At 43.4% G+C, this 16,966-nt stretch overlaps 1 protein-coding gene across 1 annotated transcript in view; it reads right to left on the reverse strand.

Moving 5' to 3' along the window:
* Positions 1 to 7,867, reverse strand: part of LOC139459913 (tyramine beta-hydroxylase-like) — a 34,221-nt gene extending 26,354 nt beyond the window's left edge. The window contains exons 1-2 of the mRNA XM_071241639.1: positions 7,748 to 7,867; positions 770 to 962 (exon numbers count right to left, since the gene is read on the reverse strand). Of these exons, the coding sequence (XP_071097740.1) occupies positions 770 to 962; positions 7,748 to 7,776 (222 nt within the window). The 5' untranslated portion in view covers positions 7,777 to 7,867. The remainder of the gene's footprint in view (positions 1 to 769; positions 963 to 7,747) is intronic.
* Between the last annotated feature and the right edge of the window lie 9,099 nt (positions 7,868 to 16,966).

Here is a 16,966-nt window from a genome sequence, read left to right on the forward strand (position 1 = left end):
CAAACACACACATACCAACGTCAACGACACCGTTCACCAACCAACTCCCCTACCCTCAAATTTAAATGGTCGGTCTTTATACCGTTATGTGGCAGTGTATTTCATTGTTTAATAGTGACTGTAGCTGTGTTGCATTGTGTCTGTTGAGATTCTGTAGACGCTCATTGCATTGTGTTCGGACAGTGATCTGTCGTCAGGAATTTACTATATTTAGATGCTACTATGGTCGGTAAACTTCCGGTCCGGTAAACTGCTGACTGTGATAGTATGTTACCGACATTTCTGTAATGTTCTATGTGATGAGTCACGGTATGTTAGGTTGTATATAAGGGGACAATAGCGTGTTTTCGTATCTTTCACGCTTTTCATCGCTTCGGAACCAGCTTTTATGTGAGGATCGCTCATCATCCTTGATTCCCTGCCTAGCCAATCCCGGAAGCTTGACCACTGTCGCCACTGGGTGAATACATATTATTATCACAGACTTTTGCTATCACCACTGTGGGGTTTTTTGTACTTGATACTGACCACTGCCATCATATTATATTTAGCCAGTGAATATTGTACTACCATTCTATTGTCCACTGTCATTGTAACTGTTGTGCATAAATTTGTATTGATTTGCAAACCTGGGGAATTTTGTACTACTATTGATTGTATACCTACTGTTGGTTCACACTAATTTCTCGTACCTACAGATTTCTGGGTTAACATATTGTTTCAAATTTTAACTCGTAACAATACTAATTGTTGTACAACTTGCACTCACCCAGCCATTGTCTGCAAAATCCTGTCCGAATGGGTTCCTGACCCCGCCCCCCGCCATCAGCTTGTGCCCCACCCCTGCCCACGTCTCTCCGGGCTTGCAGGGGCTGGGGACATTGTGACCGTTGGGTATTTTATCTCGGTAGGGAGCGTACCCTGAGCCCGTGTGCAGCAGCGTCACGAAGAATAGTGCCCATCTGCAAACAGGAAACATAATACATCATGCACAGCTTGGTGCGTCAGACATGGGACATCTATTGCGCAACTTTAATGAGTGTACTGCGCATGTCTACGCAGCAAATGATGGGTGATAGGGAGAGGTCCATGATATAGGGGAGAGATCCGTTATAGAGAGAGAGACATCCGTGGTACAGAGAGAGGGAGAGAGAGAGAGAGAGAGAGAGAGAGAGAGAGAGAGAGAGAGAGAGGGAGAGATCTGAGATGGCGAGGGAGAGATCTGTTATAGAGACGGAGACATCTGTGATAGAGAGGGAGAGATCCGTGATAGAGAGGGAGAGATCTGTGATAGAGAGGGAGAGATCTGTGATAGAGAGGGAGAGATCCGTGATAGAGAGGGAGAGATCCGTGATAGAGAGGGAGAGATCCGTGATAGAGAGGGGGGGATCCGTGATAGAGAGGGAGAGATCCGTGATAGAGAGGGAGAGATCTGTGATAGAGAGGGAGAGATCTGTGATAGAGAGGGAGAGATCTGTGATAGAGAGGGAGAGATCCGTGATAGAAAATGAGAGATCTGAGATGGCGAGGGAGAGTTCTGTTATAGAGAGGGAGAGATCTGTGATAGAGAGGGAGAGATATGTGATAGAGAGGGAGAGATCCGTGATAGAGAGGGAGAGATCCGTGGTAGAGAGGGAGAGATCTGTGATAGAGAGGGAGAGATCTGTAATAGAGAGGGAGAGATCCGTGATAGAGAGGGAGAGATCTGTGATAGAGAGGGGGAGATCTGTAATAGAGAGGGAGAGATCCGTGATAGAGAGGGAGAGATCTGTGATAGAGAGGGAGAGATCCGTGATAGAGAGGGAGAGATCTGAGATGGCGAGGGAGAGATCTGTTATAGAGAGGGGGAGATCTGTAATAGAGAGGGAGAGATCCGTGATAGAGAGGGAGAGATCTGTAATAGAGAGGGAGAGATCCGTGATAGAGAGGGAGAGATCCGTGATAGAGAGGGAGAGATCCGTGATAGAGAGGGAGAGATCCGTGATAGAGAGGGAGAGATCTGTGATAGAGAGGGAGAGATCTGTGATAGAGAGGGAGAGATCTGTGATAGAGAGGGAGAGATCCGTGATAGAGAGGGAGAGATGTGAGATGGCGAGGGAGAGTTCTGTTATAGAGAGGGAGAGATCTGTGATAGAGAGGGAGAGATATGTGATAGAGAGGGAGAGATCCGTGATAGAGAGGGAGAGATCCGTGGTAGAGAGGGAGAGATCTGTGATAGAGAGGGAGAGATCTGTAATAGAGAGGGAGAGATCCGTGATAGAGAGGGAAAGATCTGTGATAGAGAGTGAGAGATATGTGATAGAGAGGGAGAGATCCGTTATAGAGAGGGAGAGATCTGTGATAGAGAGGGAGAGATCTGTAATAGAGAGGGAGAGATCCGTGATAGAGAGAGAGAGATCTGTGATAGAGAGGGAGAGATCCGTGATAGAGAGGGAGAGATCCGTGATAGAGAGGGAGAGATCTGTGATAGAGAGGGAGAGATCTGTGATAGAGAGGGAGAGATCTGTAATAGAGAGAGAGAGATCCGTGACAGAGAGGGAGAGATCTGTGATAGAGAGGGAGAGACCCGTGATAGAGAGGGAGAGATCTGAGATGGCGAGGGAGAGATCTGTTATAGAGAGGGAGAGATCTGTGATAGAGAAGGAGAGATCTGTGATATAGAGGGAGAGATCTGTGATAGAAAATGAGAGATCTGTGATATAGAGGGAGAGATCCGTGATAGAGAGGGAGAGATCCGTGATAGAGATGGAGAGATCCGTGGTAGAGAGGGAGAGATCTGTAATAGAGAGGGAGAGATCTGTGATAGAGAGGGAGAGATCCGTGATAGAGAGGGAGAGATCTGTGATAGAGAGGGAGAGATCTGTGATATAGAGGGAGAGATCCGTTATAGAGAGGGAGAGATCTGTGATAGAGAGGGAGAGATCTGTGATATAGAGGGAGAGATCCGTTATAGAGAGGGAGAGATCTGTGATAGTGAGGGGGAGATCTGTAATAGAGAGGGAGAGATCCGTGATAGAGAGGGAGAGATCTGTGATAGAGAGGGAGAGATCCGTGATAGTGAGGGGGAGATCTGTGATAGAGAGGGAGAGATCTGTGATAGTGAGGGGGAGATCTGTAATAGAGAGGGAGAGATCCGTGATAGAGAGGGAGAGATCTGTGATAGAGAGGGAGAGATCCGTGATAGAGAGGGAGAGATCTGAGATGGCGAGGGAGAGATCTGTTATAGAGAGGGAGAGATCTGTGATAGAGAGGGAGAGATATGTGATATAGAGGGAGAGATCTGTGATAGAGAGGGAGAGATCCGTGATAGAGAGGGAGAGATCTGAGATGGCGAGGGAGAGATCTGTTATAGAGAGGGAGAGATCTGTGATAGAGAGGGAGAGATATGTGATAGAGAGGGAGAGATCCGTGATAGAGAGGGAGAGAATCCGTGATAGAGAGGGAGAGATCCGTGACAGAGAGGGAGAGATCCGTGATAGAGAGAGAGAGAGATCTGTAATAGAGAGGGAGAGATCTTTGGTAGAGACGGAGAGACCTGTGATAGAGAGGGAGAGATCCGTGACAGAGAGCAGAGATCTGTAATAGAGAGGGAGAGATCTGTGATAGAGAGGGAGACATTTGTGCTGTGATATCCAGAGGTCAGTGTAAGAAAGGGAGAGATCCGTGATAGAGAGAGGTTTGAGCAAGAGTGCTGATATGGTAAGTGTAGATCGGAAATCTGGTCATTGCGTGCATTTCCCTACAGTAGTTGCAATTGTGTCACAGGTGTAAAATCCGACCGGCATTTCGTCCAGTGATTTTAGTTACTTACATACTTTGGAGATTTAACGTGCGCTTTCCGACTGATGCGTATTTCGCACACGGGCCCGGCCAGGCCATTTAATGTGTTTCCGAAAGGGGCGAGGGTGGTCTGTGCAACCCAAGAGGGGGCTTTAGGGGTTGCTTATATAGAATTTGGGAATTTTGAGATTTGGAATAGATGCCGATGGGGTTGGGGAGGAGAACTAAGGGAGCTGGGTATGGTGGATGATTGTTTGTTTATGTGATTTTGATTTGATAGGTTATTATGGTTTTAGTGATTTTAGACAAGACAAGACAATTTATTCAATATAGAGGACAATGGCCTAGCATACAGACATATAAAGGTTTTATTTGTCTGATATCGTACTGTTAAAAAAGGGAATCAACATACACCGAGATGGTTAGAAACAACGAATACAAAGCATTCTTTAAAAGCAGTGTCAACGCGCAAGTTGACGGGGAATTAGCTCTTCGGGGAATAAAGGACAAAATCGACATCACTGTCCCGGAACGCTTTATGCCCAACATGCAAACAGTAAACAACAATTGCACAATGAGCCTGCTATGACAACACAAACACAGCGATGAGCGGACCTTCCAGCTCAGGCACACAAGAGGTAGTCATAAATCAGTCGCTATGACAGCAGAATTCTCACTGATATAACGCGTATTGTGAAAATCGGCCAGTAACTTTATCTCCTTTGTTATCCGCAAGGCCCTGAATATTATGTATATCATTAGAAGATAATGTCCTGGTATACCCTTTCATGTGACAAAATAAAATCCCTGTATTGTAACTGAAGGATGACCCGTAGTTCCTGTTGTAGTGTTTATGTTTATATAATCATATCAGTACAAGTCTGTCTGTCTGTTTATTTCGACATACTCCTACTTCATCACAACATCATGTGCCTGCGTCCAGACATATCAGTCGGAGCCCTCCTGTACGAGATGACAGCCTTGGCCTACACTTCGACCTGTTCTCATGTGTAATGACATCACGAGCAGGAGGGACTATTTTAGGATTCACCTTGTCATTCGAATGGGTTCGTCGGTAACACTGTGCAACTGTGTTCTGTAACGTCGTTTGTTTGTTTGGTGTTTAATGCTGCACTCAGCAATATTCCAGCTACATGACGGCGGTCTGTAAATAATCGAGTCTGTACCAGACAATGCAGTGATTGACATCAGGGGCATTGATCCACGCAATTGGGATCGATGACATGCATCAACCAAGTCAGTGAGTGAGTCTGACCACCCGATCCCGTTAGTCGCTTCCTACGACAAGCGAACATTAATTAAGCGAACAAACAAAAAGGCAGTAAAAGCTTCTGGTTGACTGTCGTTTTGTAATTAATATTGCAAGAGAATGTCTCCCTGCTGCAGCTATGTTTGGGACTACAATTGTTTCCACTGGGCCTACAGTTTTTGACATGTGCTGACCCTTACGTTTCTCAGTTTACTCTGCCTTGTTTCAGACACATTCTAGTCCAGACTCGATTATTTACAGACCGCCGTCATGCAGCTTGAATATTGCTGGATACGGCGTTAAAAAACCAACAAACAATTAAAAGATGCATACAATTTCCATCCGTTGTTCATGTTACCATGTTCAGTACGGATCTGATGAAAGACCCATTATGTAGCATCACGGGGCGGAACGAAGTCATGCAAGAAACCTGTATGATTATGACTCATGCAGCGTTCTTGTGAAATGCGAACAAAGAGATGTGCTCAACCGTGCAAGACAGCCGTCGAGCGGCTGTAGTATCACAGCCGAGGACGACATACACATACAGTGTCGTGGTAAGACTTGCTGTACAATTGCCAATTCCAATGGTGCAAAGTGTGGCGTTGATTTAAGTACAGGTGTATTTCAAAATTCATCAGATTTTCAAGACCACACTTGATAAACCCAGCAGGACAGTTGTCAATGTTATAGTGAAAACAAATCAAAGGTTATTTTTTAAACATAATCAAAGACACGACTTCTTTTTTAATGGTTATCATTTTAATTGACCGAGGGGTAGCCTCGCGGTTAAAGCGTTCGCTCGTCGCGCCAAAGAGTCTTGTTCGATTTCCCAACATGGGCAAAATGTGTGAAGTCCATTTCTTGTCTCCCTCAACGTCACATTGCATGAATGTCCTTGAAATCAGGGTAAAACATTCTAACTCAATCACTGAATTGGCATGGGTCTAAGTATGCGATAAAAACGTTACAGGTCGAAGGTGAGTGTATGAATATGGCCGTTTTAACTTATATGTCCAAAAACTGTCGGACATGACGAACTCCAGGCGGGGTTGATTAATTAGTGAGTCAGGTTTTCTGCAGCTCTTAGCAATATTCCAGCAATATCACGGCGGAGGGACACCCGAAATGGGCTTCATACAGTTTTCCTATGGCCATGTGGGAATGAAACCCGGGTCTTCGGCGTGACGAGCGAACGCTTTAACCACTATGCAACCCAACCACCTGTAGGTTTGATTTGGTTTCTGAAACTCCTGGCAGTGTGTGTTCCTACCATAAAGAATATATTCTTAGCATGCATTCGAGTTTGATGTGATCGGAGCTTATTTTCCACAAACAGCTGGACACGGACTGGGGATCTTCATTCCGACCCGGAATACCACCCGGAATCCCACCCGGAATCCCACACCCCACAGGTGTTAATAGTATAACTGTACTAACGATCAAAAGAATGGGAATCAGTTGACACGCCCCATGGCCGCACTGTTGAAGGTTTGTACCCTGAACACCTTTGTTTGTTTGTTCGAGCCGCAGTCGACATACGCCTACTTCATCACGACTTCTGTCACGGGACAGAAGGCAATGGTTTCATTAGGAGAATCTTCCAAACCATCCGGCACGACTTTACCCGATCCACAGAGCCCGACTCCCCAGGTCCATCTACTCCCCTACGACTCTGGTTACCAGGAAACGACTGTTTAAAGGGCAAGTAAAGTCAGCACAGCAGTCTTGCAGATTTTATACTTTAGGGCGTACTTAATCATAAATGATTAACCACGATTAATTTAAAAAACCCAACAGAAATAGCGTAAAACTGACGAGAAAAATTACCGGCAAAGTCGTCCCCCGAACGTAAACCTCCGCAACTGCGATGAATCCTCTTACAGTAAACTACGGTTATAACGAACTCAAAGGGACTAGAAATTTTAGTTCCTTATAACCGTAGTTCGTTAAAAGCATATATACAGCATAACTACAGCAAATAGTTGGGACCAAAACGTAAGTTCGTTATATCCGTCAGTTCGTTATAAGCGTTCTCGTTTTAACCGTGGTTTACGGTACTTGGATTAAAACGGGTTCCCGTTGTTTGACACGCTAGGCAATGTCAACTGGCGTATCACAGTATTCCACTGTGGCAAATGCGCAGTTTGAGTTGCGGTTTATTCCTAATCCTAAGAGGGCTCGGCACTTGGTTTTGTCGAATACAAGATCATGATTTAAGACCGGACGTCAAACTTCCATTCATGTTTCCAAAGGTGATGTCCGACCACCTTTAACACCGAAGATGAGTCCCGTGAAGATCCAGGGTAGAATAGGTCGTCAGCAACCCATGCTTGCCGTAAACGGCGACTATGCTTGTCGTAAGAGGCAACTAACGGGATCGGGTGGTTATTTTTTTGCCCTTCAAAACCAAGTGGAACTATGGCCCCTACCATACATGCAGTAAGTGTGGTTTGTCAGAGGTCGTATTCAGTAGGAAGGAGCTACCATAGAAAGGAGTTGATTATTAATAAGCCGCGACGGGCTATAGCATATGTGCTTCGTGAACCCACAGTGATATATCTACAGAGTGCACGAAGATAAAAAACAGCCCTGTCGCTTTCGACCACTGTCACTACCAGTGTACAAGTTTAACCTAGTTACCCTTTGTACTTTACAGTAAAACAGTAAAGGTAAAACATATCAATCGGAACCTACCTGGACGAGATGACTGCCACGTCTAACATGCTACAGGTGCTGCACGTCGACCAGTTGTAATGATCAAAGGTAGTGCTGCAGGTAGATAAAGGTGCTCTCCCACTGGGAGAGGCTGGTGGGTTACGCGATATAACACGCTCTGCTGAATATGCGTAATGTAATTGTCTTATGGCTCATGTATGCCAAGATACACCTCAGGGCCATGCAGTTTACTTTGTGCGTTCTTGATCTCCATGCTCATAACCAGAGGGAACAAGGACTAGCTGCGTGCTCTCGTAGCTAGAGTGTCTGCCAGAGTGCTAAAGGTTGTTGTTTGTTTGTTGTTTCACGCCGCACTCAGCAAGCGAGCCTGACCATCCGATCCCGTTAGTCTCCTTTCACGACAAGCATAGTCGCCTTTTACGGCAAGCATGGGTCGTTGAAGACCTATTCCAACCCGGATCTTCACGAGTCGAAAGATCAGTGGTTCGATCCCCCGCCTCGACTCACTCACGCAATCAATCAATCAATCACACACACTCACACTCACACTCTGTGGTTGCTATTGGCGTTTGTCATATCATGTAAGATATTCAAAAAATAAATTTATTATTGACTTAACAATGTTATGTCGCAGTGTATATATTGAAACTTTATTTCGGATGATTCTAAGTGGCAGCAGTTCATCAATTATAAGGTGCTCGTGCGATGCTGAGTTGTAGTGACCTTGATTTAGAGTAAGCTCCCGACCTTTCTGTCTATTTACAACAATGATTCAAGACATTAAACTATGACAACTATGACAAATACTGGACATTCGTGAAAGCATTCTAATGTCGCACTCTGCAATATCCCAGCCATATGAGAACGGCCTCTAAACTTGCAAACAGGCGTACAACATTCACACTCCCATCAATCATTTGACCTGTCATTTCTGCAGCCATGATTTCACCACGGATCATAATGCATCGCCCCCAAACGTGACTGCCTCTCAGAACACACGACGTAACGTAACGTTCACCTTGACGCCTGTAAATAAATGACCTATCATTGGATCGGTGAAGAAGGAGACGTGTCACATCAGGGGACCCTTTTCTACTGACTCTCTGTCCACTGCACCACTAATGCTAAAACGACAAAACCCTTTCCATATCCAATAGAAATATCTGCTTAAAGCAGTTGATTTACGATTCCGACTATATCATGAGCACGTGTTTATGAATCACTATCAAATAGTAATTATACCAGGTGTTCGCCAAAAGGTGAGCGTATCCTGCCCCACCGGTAGTACCCATCACAAACACATACAAAGGCAAGTCAATTGTTCATCTGAAAAAACACGGGAATATATGGTACAAGTCAAAATAGGGAATTGCATCGGATATCATGTTTGTCACTGATGCGTCAAATTTGGATATGTCCTCCACATGTCTTCCATAAAACGTTTTGAAATCTTTACTGAGGCCTTGAATGTAACCTTCATCGAACAACGTCTGAGCATGAGTCGTATGACGCTCTTCGCAATCTTGGTAGAAAGAGCTGAGGACGTCGACGTTGATGTTCGGCCGTCAGGATTGGACCTCCCACGGATGCCGTAGATACGTCGACGTCGTCGGACCGTCCTCAGTCACAGATGGTTGGCTGTGAGAGTTGCTGCCTGAAACCTCTGTCGAAGTAGTACGAATCCATGTCTTGGCGAGAGGCTCTCACGGGTGGGTTGACAAGGTCGTTCTGTTGATAACGTCGCCATAAGTGCCATATGTAGGTCCAGTGGACGTTGAATAGAGGTACGCTCCGAGGTAGGGCAATCCAACATTCCTATTACTCGCTATGGGTGATATCAATTTAGGCGTGGCATGGTGGAATCTCATCGAAACGATCAAAAGTGGTGTTTTTCTTTTTTCGAGGTTTGCTTAATGTGGACATAATAATGTATTGGTTTCAATATCTGACCTTTTATAGAGAACATTTGGAGCAATTTCTACAGAAACTTCGTTATTTCTTGCCCCAAAACAGTAACGTCTATTTGGTTGAATTTAGTCGAGCTTCTTTGGAAAATCCCAAAATTCATATAAAGGTTTGAAAGTGTAAACAATCCACGCCACAGTAACCTTTGCAATACTTTATGTTTTGACTCTGCCCTTGAATTTTATCAAGATGCATACTTCGCTCTGTAAACTTCTCCTCGGAATTTACTACGATTGAAGGAGCTGAACTATGCCATCTATGTTTCTCCTTGTGAAAAAAGCTTATTTTGTTAATTAGATACTTGTTTCAGTCCTCAGTATAGATGCAGGACATATTTGCATATATTTGCTCTATATTCGGAGATTTCTAAACGTGTCAAAAAGCGGTTGCTCAAAAGTTGTGTGATTGGTTAAAACGTTTTAGTGAGTGGCTGAATATGGTTTTACGCCGCTTTTAGCAATATTCCAGCAATATCACGGCGAGGGACACCAGAATTGGACTTCACACATTGTTACCATGTCGGGAATCGAACCTTGGTCTTCGGTGTGACAAGCGAACGCTTTAATTACTAGGCTACCCGACCGCCCCTACAACATTCTAGTGCTCACTTTCAAAATGTTTAATGGTAGACATGGTAGACATCAGGACGACATTACCAAAAATGACGCATCAGTGACCAAAATGTTTAATGGTAGACATCAGGACGACATTACCAAAAATGACGCATCAGTGACCAAAATGTTTAATGGTAGACATGGTAGACATCAGGACGACATTACCAAAAATGACGCATCAGTGACCAAAATGTTTAATGGTAGACATCAGGACGACATTACCAAAAATGACGCATCAGTGACCAAACTGTTTAATGGTAGACATCAGGACGACATTACCAAAAATGACGCATCAGTGACCAAAATGTTTAATGGTAGACATGGTAGACATCAGGACGACATTACCAAAAATGACGCATCAGTGACCAAAATTTTTAATGGTAGACATGGTAGACATCAGGACGACATTACCAAAAATGACGCATCAGTGACCAAAATGTTTAATGGTAGACATGGTAGACATCAGGACGACATTACCAAAAATGACGCATCAGTGACCAAACTGTTTAATGGTAGACATCAGGACGACATTACCAAAAATGACGCATCAGTGACCAAAATGTTTAATGGTAGACATCAGGACGACATTACCAAAAATGACGCATCAGTAACCAAAATGTTTAATGGTAGACATGGTAGACATCAGGACGACATTACCAAAAATGACGCATCAGTGACCAAAATGTTTAATGGTAGACATGGTAGACATCAGGACGACATTACCAAAAATGACGCATCAGTGACCAAACTGTTTAATGGTAGACATCAGGACGACATTACCAAAAATGACGCATCAGTGACCAAAATGTTTAATGGTAGACATGGTAGACATCAGGACGACATTACCAAAAATGACGCATCAGTGACAAAAATGAAAGAGTCGCACGGTGCTCCTTGAAAATCTTAGTTCATTGTTTGTTTTGTTTGAAAGGGCGGCGTTAAACAACAAACAAACAATGAACTTTGATCGTTTAAAATATAATTTACGCACACCAAGAGTTGTATTTTCACAACTAAACATATTTGCCCGATTACAGCGTCTGTTGTCTGCTACAGCGTAGTAATGGCCGATGCAAGTAACATCGACGCGATTTTCATCTAGGAAGCATTGAGACTGTTTTCGAAATGAATTCCGATGTTTTAAATGATATTGTGAGTTTAGGGAATATGGATTTTCTAGACGAAGATTTCGATCTGGAGACAATGTCGGGCGCCGAGACGTCGATCACATTTACGACAGAAGCTACCCTCGAGTATTCCAGAGCCTCAGAAGTCGAACATGAACCTCCAACTTTACAACTCCTACCCAGGAAAAGATTAAGAAAACCATCTGAAAATGATCTAAAGGATTCAGGGAACTGTCGTCAATCTAAAGCTACCACAAAAACACCTAATTGGGTGTTGAAATGTTCCAAGGTACTGTAACGCTGGGACAGTTTTCTGTGGCTGATATAAAAAGAAACGCCAATTTGCAATTGCTAAACATGCTCGTATATATATAGGAAAATGTAGTTTATTATCAAGGCCGAGCTGTCATTCCCTAATACTAAAACATTCACCGAAACGTTCTGTGGTCCACGGGCGATAACTCCAAGTTATTTTTTAGGTCACCGGATCAATGGCCTATATCATATAGGCACATATGCACATCGTGGTTTGTTGGTGTTCATTTTGTATAGTTTTGTTTACGGACGAAATAACTTTAGCAAGGCATAATTCACACGCTAATTTGTATCAATTCCAGATTGGGTGGATTAAGGTAGCAGTGGCCACATCAACAGGCTTAAGCAAATACGCCTGAAGAGCTGTGCATGAAATTAAGACAATTTTACGTTGAAGCCCAACCAAAGAACATCTCTCAAAGAAATGTGAGACCGGGAAATAAAACATCATTGATATTGTTAGACAAATAGTTTAGACCAGCCAATGGTCTTACCGATGGGAAACTAAAATTCAATGGGCTTTCGCGACCAATGGAACATAACGATATAGTTCAACGGACAGATTTACAACATATTTCCACATACTTTCATTCAACCACAACTTTTATGGTACGAACTGGCAATACACTTCATCACTGGGGCACAGCACTTCACAAACAACTAATTCATCTTCAGATTCGACGAGAAGGGTGACGAATATGTCACACTGACTCAGGGGACGAAGAAGAACAATTATAGTCTGAATGGTGATGAAGCGGTATCTAATAAGGAGATGGTAATGCTTGCCCCTTTCAGTCCCTGCACCTTATTGTCAACAAAACAGATCATTCTGACAAACCACTGTTTAACCACTGTTGAAAAGAGGCAACTGCAACACCAAATCTTGAAAACACCAAGTCTTGATACTTTCACAAACAATGTAAGTCCTATCAATTTTTCAGTTCGATTCATGAATGAAATCTTGCGCAATGCAAGTTGTTAAAAGAATGTACACTGCACTCTGTCTCCGAGCACAAGCATTCAGACAATGAATGATGCTCGCTTTGAGCCGCGGCAAATCATTTCATGATTGGACACAAAAATGAAAGCTCCGTGAGAAGTTATAATCGCCATTGCTCGACGACGTAGACATCACACACCAGCCATGTTTTGTCCTCCCTGGTTTCTGCCAGTCTTCGTCTCCCGTTGCGCCATCAGTTGACCAGGACTTGGTTCCTTCTTGACATATGCTTTTTCAATTGAACACCGTTGCATCTACAAAGGTGACGTCATCAGGCATTCTCTCACATTCCAGTCGTAACAACTGTCCATTCAACTGTGCACCCGGCGCCAACGATCAGTGGAACACAAACATCATGGTCTTGACCATGACCTTGTTCTAGTTTCCTGCTTTTTAATTGGCTGATAATAGGGTGGGCGAGGTTGAACTTGACATTGAAATGATTGACATTTGTCTTGTCGCTTGTGCTGCATTATTGCGCTGAACGATGTCATTCATTTCGTACGGTTGTCTCCAGCTTTTTGTGTTAATGATTAAATGAGAATCTTTGAAGTTATTGTTGTCCTTTTTTTATAAGAATTGACTGCAATTTCTTTTGCGATTATGGACGTATAAACGTACAATCCGGCGTGCACCCTCTGTGTAAATACGCGTAAATTGAAGTTCTAGTAAAACCGAACATGGTTAAGACTTAGATAAGAAAAGTACATTATATCCATTGAGTTGAAGGGCAAGGTATAAGCTGCGTTATTGTTTTAATTCGGGAAGACAAACAGAGAGAGTTTATTTAAATCTAACCTTAGGTACATCTATGTTATTGACAGCTAAATAAAGAGACAAAACCCTTTCCATTTCCATTAGAAATCTCTGCACAAAGCAGGTCGAGTGTACGATTCCGACTATATCCCCTGTATAAATGTACATAGCCAGAGAACCAATATAAACAACATGAAACCAAACCTTTCTCCACGTGAACGTTAAAATTGTCGGTTCAAAATATGTATGTATAAACTTCTTCAAGTCTATAATGCACTATATATACATTCCCATCACTATATTAATGTGCGATGGCGAGGATAGCATATGACAGAGGGTTTTGGCAACGTTGAAACACATGTTTCATTGACATTAGAAAGCCGCATTACTAGCTAAATATTCAATATTAGAAGATGGCATGTAGAAAGTTTGGTGAACAATAACAATGATTGAATGAGTGAGTGGGCTGGGTTTAACGGCGCTTTTAACATTATTCCAGTTATATCACGGTGTGTCAGCTTAATGTGGGAGGAAAGTCTGAAGTGATGCAGGTCTCAGATGTTTACCACTTCGGTGAAACCCACGAGCACGGGTATGGTGCTGACAAACCTAGAAACATAATCGCGGCGAACCGGGATTCGAACCCACAATCACAACTCTGCACAGCGAATCGCTGCGCCTTAGACGACTTGGCCACCCGTGGTATGGAATGGTAAAGATGATGTGATATCGGACACTACGTTGATACACACAGTGTCCTAGATTTCCCCTCAATGGGGTGTACGTCGCGTTCATGATTATTGCACTTATATCGCGACGTGCATGCACCTGTGTGTCATGCTGATAAGTTAAGTGTGTCGTTTTGTTGACGTGTTAAGCTGTAGACTATCTATCCGACACTGCTTCGAGACATACCCGATATAATGATCGACCCTAACTGGCAGCTGTAGTAAGAGCTTGAGCCTGAGTTTGAGATGTGACTTGCGTCAAAACAAGTACAGCCAAACACAGCTGTGTCGAAGTTCAAGGGACCTACGTAAATACTTCGAATAATCCGAGGCTCGACACAACCGACAAATATAGATACAGAAGGAACACGCACGGACCAAGCTCTTACATCGAGACAACCGTAATTTCGACACATCAAAGTTAGACACAACGGTGTTTGACTGTATTAGCACACTTAGGACTAGGATTAATTGCTCGCGTTGACATGGTTTTCTACATTGATTAATGGAATTGATCTACTAATTTTGTCACCTTGTTTGCCACATACACATACAAACATTGGCTGCGTCTCATCATGTAGTGTTATCTTCAAACATACATTTTATGACTGCTTCTTTCAGTATTTGCATCACACCCTCGACGCTTGATCTGTATTCAATTATTATTCACAGTTTAAATATGACCCGTGAAGATCCAGGGTAGAATAGGTCTTCAGTAACCCATGCTTGTAAAAGGCTAGTATGCTTGTCGTAAGAGGCGACTAAGGGATCGGGTGGTCAGGCTCGCTGACTTGGTTGATGCATGTCATCGATCCCAACTGCGTGGATCGATGCTGATGATATCAATCACTGGATTGTCTGTTCCAGACTCGATTATGTACAGACCGCCGTCATATAGCTGGAATATTGTTGAGTGCGGCGTTAAACAACAAACAAACCTTATCATACTGAACATCAGCGATGCTTCTCTTCCACATCCATGTGTGACCCATATGTGACCGAATGTCTGCATCAATATCCTGCATCCATCTAGAGAACTCACCTCTGCTTTGATCCTGGAGCAGTTGTAGAGAAAGTACTGTTTACTCTAATTCCAATTCTGAGCAACATATTATTTGATGTAAACAGCGCGTCGACTCTGTATTTGAACGATGAACTCGACACGTCCGGTTTCGTCCCGGAAACCAATAACCAGTCGAATTGAGTCAATAACTTTGTTTTTGATTAAAACATTACTTTTTGTTATAATTGCCTCTCTATTTGTGTTTCAAAAGGGTTTTAGCTTTAGTTAATAACGTTTCGTACTATCAAATTATTGTTTTAATATACCTCAAAGTGGCTTTGATGAGAGATGTATTTATTGATAATTTTTCATGCCCTACTATAGCTCGCTGACAGGCCTGTTTACCGGAACAAAACCAAACAAAACATAACGTGAGCATCTTTGACCGATGCGCAGCGAGTTAGATTCTCTAGCTTGGCAAGACCGTTTTACGATCTAGTCCTTTTTTCATTAAAGATACCAAAACAAATTATATTTTTAAATTATTATTAATTCAATTAATTTAGTGATGTAAAAATTCTGGTTTTAGACATCAGTGAACAAATGTTTAGATAACACAAAGATGAAACATAAATTGATTTCGTGATGTCAATAATTATTTTTTTCAGGAGTGTTGCTCCATGAAATACACACAGTAAATAAACACCTAGTCATTATAGTGTCTGTCGCGCATTCACTGTATGCGTTTGTGTGTGAATTATTAATAATATATGATGCCAAAAAGACACATCCTCTGATCTATGTGGTATCGGCAAATGGAAATGATATATCATATCTACTTGGGAGTAGGCGACTACATCTACAAAGGTTGGAGTGGCGCACCAGGTCGTTCAAGAGGTCGGAGGTAGAAATATATAGCCAACGTAACTAAAATCGGTTAGGCCAGGCATGCGAGGCATGCTTCTGGTGAGTCGACCAATGTCAGCTTGACTCATGTTGTTCCACTCGTCAGTCAGAGCACCACCGAGTTCATTGAGAGTGGTGGGTGGATTTTGACGTTGACAAGGTCGTCCCAGACGTGTTCAGCGGGGAGTAGGTCAAGACTGGGTGCTGGCCACGGCATGAAATAGATATATGGGAGGAATAGGGACACAATCCTGGCACGGTTAGCACGTGCATGATCTTCGAAGATGAAACATCGCCCAATAATGGCACCATGGGTGGTGCAATGATGTTGTCCGAGTATTGATCTGTGGCTATGCCGTAGAGTGAGTGTGTGTGTTGGGTTGAACGCCGCTTTTAACATTATTCCAGTTATATCACGGCGTGTCAGCTTGATGAGGGAGGAAAGCCCGAAGTGATGCAGGTCTCAGACGTTTACCACTTCGGTGAACCCCACGAGCACGGGTATGGTGCTGACCAACCTAGAAACAAAATCGGGGCGAACCGGGAATCGAACCCACAATCATAGGTTTCTGGCGTGCCCAAGGGCCGCAACTCTGCACAGCGAATCGCGGCGCCTTAGGGCCACTATGGAGATATGGAGCGCTGTTCTGCGAGTCATCTGTATTCAATCCATACCATTATGGACCCACCCGCAAAACGATCGTGCTGTACGACGTTAAAGTCCATAAAACGCTCATAAGGACATCTCCAAAATCGATTCCAAAGTCGAGAGTGAGCCCCAATTCGTCAGAAAACATAAGCCCAACGTCGATTATCCAGTGCT

This window comes from Haliotis cracherodii, unplaced genomic scaffold (genome assembly GCF_022045235.1).
Source record: "Haliotis cracherodii isolate W230 unplaced genomic scaffold, xgHalCrac1.p SCAF_13, whole genome shotgun sequence".
NCBI classification, from domain to species: domain Eukaryota; kingdom Metazoa; phylum Mollusca; class Gastropoda; order Lepetellida; family Haliotidae; genus Haliotis; species Haliotis cracherodii.